The 14,475-nt window shown below is 45.9% G+C and overlaps 1 protein-coding gene and 1 long non-coding RNA gene across 3 annotated transcripts in view; both read left to right on the forward strand.

The window, feature by feature from the left end:
* The window catches only part of fars2 (phenylalanyl-tRNA synthetase 2, mitochondrial), a 53,902-nt gene extending 41,243 nt beyond the window's left edge, over nt 1–12,659 (forward strand). For both annotated transcript variants that reach the window (XM_037973156.1, XM_037973158.1), the window contains one exon: nt 12,140–12,659. In XM_037973156.1, the coding sequence (XP_037829084.1) occupies nt 12,140–12,278 (139 nt within the window). In that variant the 3' untranslated portion in view covers nt 12,279–12,659. The remainder of the gene's footprint in view (nt 1–12,139) is intronic.
* LOC119616630 lies at nt 22–10,186 on the forward strand. Its single transcript, XR_005232594.1, has 2 exons — nt 22–5,753; nt 7,063–10,186. It is a non-coding gene; the product is annotated as an uncharacterized LOC119616630 (long non-coding RNA).
* Nucleotides 12,660–14,475: the final 1,816 nt, after the last annotated feature.

Consider the following 14,475-nt stretch of genomic DNA (forward strand, 5'->3'; position numbering starts at 1 on the left):
GTCTGAGGACCTGTCTGAGGACCTGTCTGAGGACCTGTCTGAGGACCCGTCTGAGGACCTGTCTGAGGACCTGTCTGAAGACCTGTCTGAAGACCTGTCTGAGGACCCGTCTGAGGACCCGTCTGAGGACCTGTCTGAGGACCTGTCTGAGGACCTGTCTGAGGACCCGTCTGAGGACCTGTCTGAGGACCTGTCTGAGAACTCGTCTGAAGACCTGTCTGAGGACCCGTCTCACCATCTAACCTTCATCAGAAACCTGCAGCAGCTTCATCGAGTCCACCAGTTCCTGGAAGGTTTCAGCGTCTGAGAGCAGAGAAAACTGAAGGAAACCAGATTAAATATATTTCCTGTCAGACAGAAACGAATGTTTGACTCATTTCTGATTAAATTAACTGAAGAAGCTGGAAGTGACTCAGTAAAACCAGGAAAGAAGAACACTGAACTGCAGTGGTGTCCTGGTCCTGGTCCTGGTTCTGGTCCTGGTCCTGGTTCTGGTTCTGGTTCTGGTCCTGGTCCTGGTCCTGGGCCTGGGCCTGGGCCTGGTCCTGGTCCTGGTCCTGGTCCTGGTCCTGGTCCTGGTCCCGGTCCCGGTCCTAATCTCCTAACACTCATCGTCTCTGGAATAATCTGATATATAAAAAGCCTAAAGACGTCAGCTGAAACATCTGGACAAATAAAAACCTGAAACATCTCAGGTGTTTAAATGAACAAAGCTGTCCACCTGTCCACCTGTCCACATGTCCCCCTGTCCACCTGTCCACCTGTCCACCTGTCCAGGTCTGAGTGAAGATGAACCCAGTGTTTGCTTTAAAATGATGTTTGAGTGAAGCAGAGCTGGAGTTTGTCCTCCACCTGTCATCCTCCTCCTCCTCCTCGGTCCTGCAGCCTCAGCAGGAGACAGAGAGGCAGCTGCCCACCAAGACCTGATGAATTATTTACCAGCAGGGTGGAGGGTGGAGGGTAACCCTGAACCTGAAGGCGGAGCGGCGAGCGGCGAGCGGTTGAAGCAGTCCCCTCGCCGGCCGTGGCGTGTTCTCCTCCTGAATAATGGATGCTTGTTGTTTTGGTTCCTCCGGTCAGCGGGTCGAGGCGGAGCTGGGACCGGTCCGGTCCTCTCTGCTCCACTTCAGCAGCCCTCAGCTGAATCCGAGGGAAGAGTGCACGTTTCTGTGCTCGTGCACGAACTGTAACACGTAAATAAATCTGTCCATGTCTCCTGGGGGTTTGGGGACATGTTGGTTTGTCTCATTATGTCCCTGCCTTCCTGGTTTCCTCCTCTTCAGCCTGGGTTACCCAGCGCCGTTAGCATATTAGCTTCCTGCGGCGGCGGCTCCCCAGAGAGCCGTGTTCGTGCACGTGTGCACGTGTCCTGTTTGTGTTTGTAAGGTTTTATGGGCATTAGAGAGTGTCAGCAGCTCACCGCCTGCCGCTGCCCCAGGGGCCTCTGGGTAATCTGGGTGTAATTGAGCGTTGAGGTTACGGTGGCGAACTCCCACACACTCACCAAGGCTGCAGGTAAACATTCCTGCACTTCTCTGACAGACGCAAACACTCAGACAGAGCAGGTTCAGGAGAACGACCGCTGAACATCTGGACTAAAACATTCAGACATTTTAACTGAAGAGGAGCCTGCCTCTCTGATGGTATGGGGGTGCATTAGTGGGTTTTAGAACAGCATCCAGCAGCTGCTGTCCCCAGCTCCAGATGTTTACAGGCTGATGGGGTCATGGTTTGAGTTTGGACTCGTTCTGAGTCGGAGGATTCTTCAGCTCACCTCTCGCTGGAAACATGATCTGCGAATAAAATGTCATCAAATGTCACATTACCATCGTAAAGCAGAGAGTTGGGGTAAAAGCTGCAGAATGCGGTCGGCCCGCTTCATGTTTGACCTTTGGCTGGAATGATGGGCACTAAGAGGCCTGCAGAGAACCGGGCCTGTCAGTTCTGCTGAGAGGTTAAAAACCCAGACAGATCGGGTCTCTGGAGGCTTTGAGGCACTGGTTTATTTATCAGACTCTCAGAGACTCGTCCTTGACCTGGAGCTGCAGTCACTTTGTCTAAAACACCCCGGTTCACCCAGAACTGAGGACAGTCCCGGTCCAGCTCGTCCTGCTGTCCGTTCTGTGTATTTTACTCCGACGTTCTCCTCACGTTCACGAGTTTAACTGCATCCATGTGGGAGTGAGCAGCGCCGACACATGAGGGGGTTTCTTCAAACATGGCGCCTCGGGAACAGACGGGCCAGGAGTTCCTCCGCAGACTGAATAAGAACCGTTCCTTCTTTAGAACCCAGATCAGAGCGGAGAACCCGGAATGAGCCGGAGCTGAAGGTGACACAGACAGTAATGATTGTCTGAACCTGCTGGACTTCAGTCAACATGAAGCTGGCTGTAAATCAGTGACCTTCTCAGAGTCGGAGGTCACATCTGGTGTGGTGGTAGCTGAGAGTCATCCCAACACACTCTGAGCACCAACGAGTCACAGCATGAGCTCACGCAGGAGAACGGCGAGGAGACGAGATGAAAACTGATGGCTGCTGCTGATTGGACGAGAATAAATGCTCTGATTGGTCCAGGCCACGGCTGACTTCCTGTTTCTGGATGTTAGTTTGATTCATGTTGATTAAAACTCACCCAGGAGTGCTTCCTTCACATTAATCTCACAGGAACTTTAAACGTCTGATTAAAGCTGAATAATTAACTGAAGGAAACTTTTCTAAACGAGGCTCTGCGTGAAGTAAACAGTTTAACAGTTAATCCTCCGTCCGTCATCACGTTTACACGAAACGTTGTTGTTAAAGTTGCACCAAGCAGAGCAGAATCACACCAGCTGTGAAGCACGGCGGTGGAGGGCTGATGGTGTGGGCCTGTGAACTCTGCAGGCCGAAGGAGTCGAATGACAACCTGAGTAATGAAAGAGCAAAGCTGGATCTCAGAGAGCTCCTGTTACCTGAGAGAAAAACCAAACTGGATTAGGAACGATCGGGTTGTCCGCTCACACACACACACACACACACACACACATCTCTGGGTCCATCCTCATATCTTTACCAGGACCCCCGCTCTCCTGAAACTGAACCGGGCCGATACCGGTCCGTCCAGCTAAAATGTCCTCCGAAGCTTCAGCTGTGGAGCAGAAACCTCAGCGCTGCTCCGGCCTAATACGATTAATGACCATTCACACCCACTCAGGAGACTTCCTGTTTGTCTTTCAGCTCGTATCGACCCACCACACACACACACACTCTCTGTTTCCAATGAGTGGTCTGACTGAAGCTCAGAGAGGAAAAACCACAAAGTGAAATCAGAGATAATGAGAATATGGAGTGTTTTCGTCTTACTTCCTGTTTGATTCTCTCTCAGATAAAAACACTTTTGGGAAACTACTTCCTGTTACGGTAAAGATGGTTTCTCTTCAGCCCCACGCCTGTTAGCTCAGCTCATCCAAACCCTGCATATTTAGTTTGACTTCCTGTTAAATGAGTTGAGTTTGCTGGGCGGTGGCAGCGCTTCGTGTTTTCAGCCTTCAGCTGATTTTGTTGCTTTTTAAAGATTCACCCTGCCTGCAGACAAAAGTTTTAATTGTGTTAAAAGCTGCTGAACTTTGAGTCTGTTTGATGATCTTTGTGTCGTCTGAAAGTTGAACGTCTTCACATTGGTTCTGTGACTGAAAAAAACCACTAAAACCATCTGACAGGAGAGAAACTTTGCTCCGTTTGTTTTATTGGACCAATTTTTACAAACAAACAAAACGACTTACGAAGGAAAAAAGTCAACCATTAAACCATCTGATGCTAAATAAATTCACAATAAACTGAGAATAAAGCTGGAGGACATGTCTTCAAAGTGTCAATTATCTCTGAAAAGATTCATATTTTCTCCTCACAAAACAGAAAATACAAAGTGAATCATCTTCTTTAATGATGGAAAAGAACGTAAAACTCCTCACCTGAAAGGAGAAAGAAGAATAAATAAGAAAATAAAACCTCTTCTAGAGGAAAAGCTGTTCAGGAGGAATAAATACAAACTATTTCCTCATCCAAGACGAATTAAAGCTGAAACCCAGGAGGACCCAGATCCTGAGCCTGCAGACGTCTGCTAACATCGTCAGATTTGCTCTCGGGTTCAGCAGAACCAACCTGCCGGGCCGGCGGACCTGGAGACAAACCCGCTTCGGTCCGAACGATGAAAATCCTAAAGGTCGGCTGGAAACTTCAGCAGCAATTAGCAGAGAGGAAATGCCAGCAACGCCTGAATTATTCACTACGATAACAGAAGAAGAAGAAGAGGCCGAGCGGACACTAATGTGAAGCGGTTGGAATTAGTCCGGGTAACGAGCTGGACCTAAAGTTTGACCGGTTGACTCGGAAAGGTCAGAGCAGAATCCGCTGGAATGATCTTGTTCTAACATTTAAATTTGTCTGTGTTTGGTTTTCACTCGACTTCCTGCGGTTCTTCACAAGAACCGGCTTTGGTTTGGAACTTTAAATCCTCTTGTTCTTCTTCTGCCTCCATTTCCCCTGATAACCGCGGCCACAGTAACCTCCTCAGGGTCCGACAGCGGTCTGCCACAGCTGGCCCCGCCTCCTTCTAAGGAGGTAACTCCGCCCACAGAAACTCTGAAAACAAGTCCTTAATGTTCGAAACCAGAGAAATGGACACTGGAGGGTTTTATGCTGTTTAACTAAAAGAAAAACATGAAAACTCATTATTTTATATTTTATTTCATTCCTCCTTTAAACCTGATGGAGTTGAAGCCAGGGTTGTGTTTAGGTTTGGTTTACTGTGGCGGCCATCTTGATCATTGGAGCAACAGGTTTGCTGCAGAAGCTTTCAGTGAAACGTTGGAGCCTGAAGGAGCAGAAAGCTCCTCGTGATTTAGGTGTTCTGCTTGTGTCCTTCTGATGGACCGAGGCTGGTGGGGAGGAGGGGGAGGAGGGAGGAAGAGCAGGAGGAGGAGGAGGAGGGCCACCGAGTGCGTTTCTGAGTCACCGTAAACAGTCATCATGTCTCCTGGTGCTCCGACAGATGGACAGTAGGCGACACACACACACACACACACACACACGCTGCATCGATACAACATGAAGACACAAACACAGCAGCAAAAAGGCCCATTTGGGCCGATCAGAACCACGTGAAGCAGCTTCAGATCCCTCCAGGTTTTACTCAACGACACTTCTGCAGTTCAGCTTAACGAGGAACTCGAGGCTCTTTTTATTGAAACGTTCTTCAAACTGAAGATTCTTGGGAAGGTTCTGGTCTGGGGTTGGTTCTGTTGGTGGTTTGGATCGGTTGGTCCTTCAGTCTGATCCATGTTTAATGGAACGGAGGTCAAAGGTCAACAGAATCTGCAATAAAACTAAAAACTTCTCTTTGTGGCTCCAATAGAACCCGACCAGAACTCTATAACTGAGGACTAAAAAGATCCAAAACCATCCTCTGAGCTTATCATAAACCCAGGATTGTTTGTCCAAAGAGCGAAGCCGAAACCAGACACGGAAACATAAATAAAGGTAAGTGAGTTTTATTTACAGGTGGTGCGGATGTATACAGTGAGCAGGTCTCGGGAGTCGTCTGTAAGGCAAGAATAACTGGGTGAGTCTCGGGTACGATTCTGGTCAGTGTAGTTCGAAAGATGAAGGTAGTAATGTCTCTTGTTTTCTTACAGATCCAGAAGGTGAGTTGCTGCGCAGAGGAGATGAGGAGCGGTTCCAGAGTGATCCAAAAGATGACGAGCCAGTTCCAGCAAAGGTAAGTGTCAGACAGGTTCCAGGTAAGTTCCCATTAAGGTCCGTAGTCGTGGCGTGGCAAAACCTAAGTCGTAGGCAAGACAAAGAACGTAATTAACACTTAGAGCAGAGTCGAGGTTAGACGCTGAGGCGGAGAATCTAACCCAGAAGGTTTGATGCTCCAGCGAAGATCTGATCACAGCCTGCAGCTTAAATGCTAACTGGTCTCGTCACTGGAATCAAGAACACCTGCGGAGTAAGGGTTAGTGACGCCGCCCAAGGGCGGAGCTAAGCCCAGATCCTCACAGAGCTCCAACTGGACCTGGATCAGGGTTCCGTCTGGACCTGGACCTCGGGTCTCGGGTCTCTGGTCTCTGGTCTCAGCTCGGTTCTCTGGTCTCTGGTCTCGGGTCTCGGCTCTCGGCTCAGTTCTCTGGTCTCTGGTCTCGGGTCTCGGGTCTCTGGTCTCAGGTCTTGGTTCGGTTCTGGTCTCAGGGTTGACCAAATAAAACAACAGATCTTGGTTCTGACTCAGAGCTGTGGGGACAGAGAGACGTCCTTGTCTCAGATGTCCCAGGTGTCTCAGATGTCTCAGATGTCCCAGGTGTCTCTGATGTCTCAGTGACGTCAGAACGTGGCGTCGTGTTTCTTCCACCGGGCCTGAAGCGGCGGCGGCGGCGGATCTGAGCGGATGAAAAGCAGCTCTGAGTCGTGACGACGCTCCGCTCCGGTCACGGGAAGAAAGACGTGTTTGAGGACGTCTTCGGCTGGATGTCTCCGTGTGGAAGATGAATAAATGAAGCAGGCAGCGTCTTTAAGGAGCCGGCCTTTAGTCTGCAGCGTGACGCCGGCGCTCTTCTTCTTCTCTCTCGCTTGTTTATTCTGAGCGGAGACGGCTCGGCGGCCCGGCGAGAGCTGCCTCTCATCTATTAATACTTGTGCATGAATTAGTCAGAGCCGCTCGCTAGCAGTTAGCCACCGGAATCCTGCTTGCAATCTGCCGCCGCAGAGGGGGGGCGGAGTCTCTGCTGCTCCCAGAAGGCCGGGCGCCGCGGCGGGGTCAGAGGTCACGGTCCCGTCTGTCATAAATCCAAACAGAAGACAGATTCAAACTTCCTGAAAGCCCAACATCCAGTGCTCTTATTTTGAAGATTGTCTGCTGGTTTTACTTTGAAACTCCAGGTTAAAGTGTCTTCATAACGACAGTAGTTGGTTAATAATCGTTGAGCTCGTTTGGATGATGTTTTTGTGTAATGAACTGAAAATCATAACAACAAAGACAAATAGTTCTTTCTTTCCTTTCCTGTCTTCTTCGTTCTTTTCTCTCCAAGCTGCCAGAGTTTCTTCATCGTCGCAGCTGTTTTCCTCCTCTTCATCAGAGATCCAGGTTCACTTCCTGCTCGCGGCGTTCCGCCTGGCGTGGACGGGTCAGGGCTCCTCTGGTGTCCCTCTCGTCCACCTGGCCTGCAGTTCACACCCGGCAGCCAGCGAACAGAATCTGCTGCGGAGGGAGGGATGGAAAAGAGCTGTTTGCTCAGCATCTGTCCAGATGAAGATGGAGACCAGAGGAGGAAAATCGACTGGTTGAACGGATTGATGGAAGGAGGAGAAGAAACGAGTCTTTCATCTAAAATAGATCCTGTTAAAGTCTTTAAATGTTTAATTTCTTACATTCTGTTTAATCAGACTAATTAGCTGGACCAGTCTCATGTCCTTGCTGGATGATTTAGAATTATTTTCCTCGTTGTGAGAATGCTGAGTCAGCGCTGAAGCAGACCGAACATCTGCTTCTCAGGTAGTTTTCAGCAGCTGTTCTCTCATCAGTCTGTAAACAAACAAGTATTTAGGAAAAATGATGTCTCCTCACATCAGGAACCAGGAGACGAAGATGTCAAACTGAGGGACAGAAACAGGAAGCGTCCCCCCCTCCTCCCCCCTCTGGGGTCCTCTTCAGGATCGGGTCTTCATGTGAAGGCAGCGCGGTGCTTTCAAGGTCATTACCAGCAGCGTGGGAGCTCCCTGCATGGATCGATCCTCCTCCTCTCCATCTGAATTAAAACCAGCTCTCTCCTTTCAGGCTTGTCCATCAACATCCACTTATCCCTCTTTCACTTTCTGAGTCCCGGACTCCCCCGGTGAATTGTTGCACTCCTCTTTAAAGTTTATCCCCTCTTCATCCCTTCATCCTCCCAGCTCTTCCTCCGTCTTGCCATCTGCTGAAGCCTGACTTCACTTTAATTGTTTTTTTTTATCTGTTGTCTTCAGCTGGGTTTTCTCTCCTCTGACCTTTGATGAAACTCGATTCTTTCCTTCCTGTTAATGTTGGTTTTATTGAACATCCTTCACCGCAGGTTTAACTCGGGAGTTTTTATCCCCGACCACCAACTGTCTGCTACTCAATCAGTTTCACAGATAATGAGGTCAAATTTAGTCAGGACAGACGGAGAAGGTTTGGACGTGCAGAGGAGGGACGGTGGGTATGTTGCAGTCAGAGGACAGGGAGGACAGAGGACACAGAGTTAGATGGAGGAGGAGGACTCTCTGTGGACACCCCTGAAACAGGAACAGCTGGAAGATACGCTGCATCTCCTGCAGATGTACAGGTTCTGCCTTTCTTCTGGATCCGAGGTCTCCATCTGTGGAGGACCCTGGAGAGGTCGCTCCAACACCACGCTAAGATGTCGGCACAGCCTGGGACCGTTTTCTGTTAGAAACCAAGGGTCAAGGCACCAAGAGTCCCTTCCATCGATGGGAGGCATCATTGCTTCTCATTGGACAGCTGGTAGCCAATAAGGTGCCGCCTCTCTGCGTTTACTCCGTGTGGAAAGGTTGTAGCATCCTGAGCCATTATAAGATGTCGGCTCAGCACAGGAAGTGATAATCTACTGGCTGGCCGAGGTTCTAGGCTCCAGGTCTCCCGTCCAATGGTGGGAAAGATCAACGGGTGTCAACGGACCGCTTCCAAAAACCCGAACTGATGCAGAACCGCCAAGCTGTAGACGTTCCACACCAGGCAGAAGCATGTTTAAATCTGGAACCTTAGTTTTAACTCTTCATCTGAAACTGTGCATGGGCTTCTCCATCATCGTTCAAGATGTCTGCTCGACTTGTTTTTACAGTTTTATTTTCATCACGTCTCTGGTAGTATTTTGTCTCAGAAACAGTGTCACTAAGAAAAGCCACGAGGATTCCTGCTGCTGGAAAAGGAAATATCATAAAGTGTTGAAAGAAATTCAAATGGAACGAGGGAGATTTTCACCCCAGGCAATTAAAATGCTAAGAATAGATCTCTGCACCAATTAAAACAAAGCTTGAGCCGAAGACTTTATTTTCTGTTGGGTCTTGCACACAAACACGCCGCCGAACTTCAGCGAGATGTGTGTGAGGTCCGTAAATAGCTCCGAGTATCACAGAGGAGCTTCTGCATGCTTCATTATAGTTGTTAGATAATTCTGCTTTAATCAGAGCCCGGGTCTTTTTTCTGTTTTACCTCACACTCAGAGGAGACTTTCAGCTGCCAAATGAAACGTCTATAAAAAGGTCTGAGGATGTGGTATGTTCTTCATAACTACAACAAATCCTGAAGTCTGAGGGTCTCAGGTCAGGGATCCTAAACGGATGGAATTTAATTTTAACAAAGTCTGGATAAACGTTTTTGTGTTGATTTATAGAAAAGATGGACGTAGAGGAATTATCCTGGTGTGAATTTAAAACCTGTCTTTTTGAGTCTGGAAAAGTCTGAAATGGAAAAAGTGCGGCAGAACTTTGTGTCGTGAAGTCGGACCTACAGTCCTTCTCTTTAATGATCACATTGGTTTGTGGCCTTTAACGAGATTACACCAAACTTCAAAACCGTCGTTAGGTTTGAACCGGTGGAGCAGAAGTGGGGGAAGAACTTGTTAATTTTTGTTCACATTTTGTATGTTTTCACAGAAAGACTTGCTTCAAAGTTTGGTAAATGTTAGTTTAAAAATTCTCCTTTTTTCTGCCTGTAGCTGAAATCTTTACCTGGCTTTAACTGTTAGAGGGCTTATTTAATAAACATAAAGGCTCAGGAACAGATGATGTCAGTTAATAACTGAGGACAGGTGAATATAAAAGGGAAGCTGATGTCAGATCGTGTTGTTGGACAAAGATGTTGATTTGTGTTGTTTCTAATCCAACCCAGACACTCAGTTAACTTTAGTTTCTCCTGATCTTCTCTGAGGTTCTTCATGTCATCATCTCAGTACGACAGGCATTAAACCAACCAAAGAAAATAAAGGAAAACTGTAAATTATTACAAAAGTAAATTTAACAGACATACAGAGCATAAACTCTTCATCAGACGGGCTACAGTACTAAAAAGGAACCAGGAGTTGTTTATTCAGGTCTAGCTTTACAAAAATTCCCTTTTATTTGTTTCAGATTAAACATTCTTCCAAGTTAATAAAACACCATTTTCTTTTCAACTTTCTTGATGCCTGTTTTAAAATATTTATTTCTGAATCAAACCGGCTTCCTCTGACTGACTGACTTCTTTTTCAGAGGGGCAACCTTGTCGAGTTTGAAAGGAAGTAAAGTTTTAGTTGCTTCTTTGTTGTGTTACTGAATGAATGAATCATTTAAATTTACTGACAGCAGTCTCTGTTAAACATCCACGCTAATTAAATAAAATATTAAAAATGCACAAAATATAAACATGAAGATATAAAAACATCAACCAACTCATCCTGTTGACCTTCCTTCTTTAAGTCAGTTCTCTGAGACTTAATGTTTTATGTAAAGATTTTAATTTCAGTTATTATAAATAAACATAAAACCCTCTTTGTGTTTAAAAAATATAAAAATCTGCCCACATTTTATGGCCTCTCATCTTTAGGTTTTCTTTACATGAGACTGAAAAACAAAATATTAAAACTATTACATCAATAATTTACTGTTAGAAAGCTTTCGTGTGTTTGTCCCAGAAATATGTTGTTTTGTTTCTCTAAATGTTTCCAGAAGGGTCAGGGTTGGCTCCATCTTTATTTCCTCCCCTGTCCTCCATCTTTGCTGCGTTTTGTTTACAGTGCTGTGTCACTGTGTACCAAAACTGTATGCCAATTTTTCATGAATAATGTAACGTGCATATTTATCCCACATATTCCTGTTTATTTTGCAGAGTGTCTGTGTGTGTGCAGTTTACAGGTGTCACCATATTGATCTCCTGCCCTTCCCCCACCCCCCAGGATATGTGGGCAGGATAATGGAGACATCAATTATTCAACAACGATACAGTCTATCTCCTGAAATACCATTCACCCTTCAGTGTGTGTGTGTACATAAATATGACGTGTAATTGCATTTGTGTCGCTTCATATTTTTACAGTCTCTCTTTCTCTCTCTCTCTGACATTTCCTCCAAATGTACTGATGTTCAATTATTTATTATTGTCTGAGGAAGGGGCTGATCGACACGGAGAGAGGCCATGTTTGTTTGGGTTTTAATGTGCTGGAAGTCACTTCATCAACTCCAGGAGCAGGAAATGCTTTAAAAACAGAAAACACAGGAAGTGAACCGAAGAGTTCATTTTTGTTAACATAATCTGAAAAATAAAGCCAATTATAAACAACGTTCGTGTGTAATACCACCAGCCACCACTAGGAGCGCCATTAAAACCAAAATGGCTTCAGTTTCTCTTCAAATATTGAATATTCTGAAATGGTTTTCTCACAGTTCCCTGTGGTATTTTTACCTAAATAATTCCTTAAAATAAATGTGGTTGTCCTCCTGAAATGACTCAGTAAATATTATACTTCTAAGATATTTATTTTTGTCTCCTTTTTGACCCTGTTGACTAAATATGATCAAAAAGCAGAAAAACAACAAACAAATATTCAACATGAGGCTTAAAAACAGTTTATAAACTTTATATTACACTTCCAGGATCCATGATTTACAAAGTAACACAATAAAACACTTATTTAACATAAAGGTTTAGCATATAATTTACCACAAAATAAACAGGAGTTAGCCTTGTTGTTTAGCTTGGATTCTGATAAATAACAACACAATAAGTTGTGTTGTTATTTATTAGTTTAAAGCTTTGATTAAAAGGAAATGAGTTTATTATTCTCGTTGTTTGGACTTCTTTTTCCCTGACACTTTATGCTAACTGTTAGCATAGCTTTATGTTAGCTAATGTTAGCATCAGTTCCTTTGATGGTTCGTCTTTAAAGCCGTCTTTCTGTTTATTAAACAGAAAAGTAATAAATAATAAGAATAAAATAAGATAATAAAAGAAACTCAGATTTTATACAGATTATTTTACATAAAAACTGTTTTTAGCCTTTTAATTTGTAGTCTTACTTCCTGGAAGTGTAGTTGTCTGAAACCTGATTATAGAAATGAAACTTTAATTATCTTCCTATCTTCTGTGTGTTTCAGGACCGGGAGGCGGAGTCACAGCTACCGCATCGTTTACCGCCACATGGAGCGAACGCTGACCCAGCAGGAGGTTCGACAGGTCCACGAGCAAATCGAGCGCTCCGCGGAGGCCGAGCTGGGCGTCCAGGGCCGATACTGACTCACACACACTTATTTACACCTATTTGATGCACACACACACACACACACAGTCTGGGAGCTGTTAAACAGCTTCATCACGTCGGAGGAGCTGTGATCCATCGCCGCGGGGAGAATCGGCGTCAAACTCTGCGTTTGATGCTGCTGCCGGCGGTTCGCGCGCTGCAGCAGCAGCTCGTCATCATCGCTCCGTGAAGCTGACGTGTGTCACCTTTAATTTCTGTCGGCAGCTGCTGGTGACGCTTCAGACCTCCACAGTTTGGTTTCAGTGACGGCAGCCGGACGCCGGAGCTGTTCACCTCCACACGTTACGTGTCCTCTTCAGAGTCGACTCTCAGACATTCAGGTCCGCTTTTCTCTTTAATAAATACAAATATAGAAACAAAAGTCTTTTCAGATTCTTTTATCCAACTAACTTAGAAGCACCGATCAAAGGAACGACTCCTGTGTTAACTTCACTTCCTGTTTGATTTCTAAAGTGTATTTGGGGACCTTCACTTCCTGTCTCACACCAGGTCTCAGTTACTAATCACCACACCTGTAGCATGTTTGTCGTCTCAGTTCTCTGTCGTGTTTTATTTTGTTATTCTCTCTGAAGTAACGTTTTATTTTGACACGCCGGCGGCGTCTGCAGCAGCTTTTGGTCCTCCAAGCCTCACATCTTCCTCTGACCTGTGGAAATGTCTGTGATTGGTTTGTTTGCCTCAGAAAGAAACTTTAAATCCCTCCTGAGTGAAATGCTTTAAAATGACTCGTATTATTCCAACACCGAGTCCCAGAATACGTCCAACCTGTTGTCCAACATGCCGTCCAACCTGCCGTCCAACCTGTCGTCCATCCTGCCGTCCAACCTGTCGTCCATCCTGCCGTCCAACCTGTCGTCCAACCTGCCGTCCAACCTGTCGTCCAACCTGCCGTCCATCCTGCCGTCCATCTTGCCGTCCAACCTGCCGTCCAACCTCAGATGAAGCGGTATGTTTTTAATAATCTCTTCAGTCCACTGAGTGAGTTAAGGACCAGTTTCCTCAGATTCTACAAAGTTTAGCTTTATAAACCTGAATAAATCCATATTTAACTGTCTTAATTTGTCAAACTCATGATTTTGTTTATCTGCAGTAATTATCATTATTACGTTTGTTGCTCAGATCTGAAAGAATTCAAACTCTAAAGCCTAATTTGGCCCAGAACCATCTTGGTTTAAATTAAACTGTTAAACTGAGCCTCTTCTCGCCGTGAAGCTTTCAGGGATTTTGTTTTTGTATTCCTGTCATTATCTCAAGCACATTATTCTGAGACGCACCCTGCAAACCCCGTCTTTGATTTCTTATTTTTTAATTTTCTAGTCCAGGAATAAAAAGGCAGCCATGACAGTGCAGCTGCTGGGTGACTAAACCAATCATAATTAAGTCTTTTACTTTGACAAGCCTCTGAAAATTTGCCTCGCAGCTTCACAGAAACCTCCTTCCACTGACACCTCAAACACAACGCTGCCTTCGAGAAAGTTCTTTTTCTGCAGTTAATTCAGTTGCGCTCAGGTGGAATAATGAATCTGCAGGAGGTTGTCTGGGTTGATGGTGGGCGTACAAAGCCCAGCAGCAGGGTTCACCTTTAAATTCATCCCAGCAGCTCCCAAAAGCTGTCAAAACACAAACTGTTGTGTTTCCACTTGAACTTTCCAAGAAACTAAAACAAAACTTCACCCTTTCTGCTCCTGAATGAGCTTAACGTTTAAAACAAGACGCTAATTGCTGGATAAAATGAAATGTTGGAATGAAAAGGTTCTGTTTGAGATTTCTGTGAATATTTAACCAAACCAGAGTTCCACCTGAGCTCAAACTGTTTGTTGGGGAAAGATTTCAAACTTCTTCCAGGTGGAAACAAAGTCCGACGAGTTGTTTCCACCAAATAAGATCTGAACGTTAATCATAACAAACTGTCGTTCCTTCATGGAATCATACCTGAGATCTGTTAGCGTCCTGGGTCTGAGCTCTGAGTCCTGGGTCCGAGCTCCGAGTCCTGGGTCCGAGCTCCGAGTCCTGGGTCTGAGCTCTCAGAGTCCTGGGTCTGAGCTCCGAGTCCTGGGTCCGAGCGCTCTCCGAGTCCTGGGTCTGAGCTCTCAGAGTCCTGGGTCTGAGCTCTCAGAGTCCTGGGTCTGAGCCCCGAGTCCTGGGTCTGAGCCCCGAGTCCTGGGTCCGAGC

Source organism: Kryptolebias marmoratus, linkage group LG21 (assembly GCF_001649575.2).
Source record: "Kryptolebias marmoratus isolate JLee-2015 linkage group LG21, ASM164957v2, whole genome shotgun sequence".
NCBI lineage: Eukaryota > Metazoa > Chordata > Actinopteri > Cyprinodontiformes > Rivulidae > Kryptolebias > Kryptolebias marmoratus.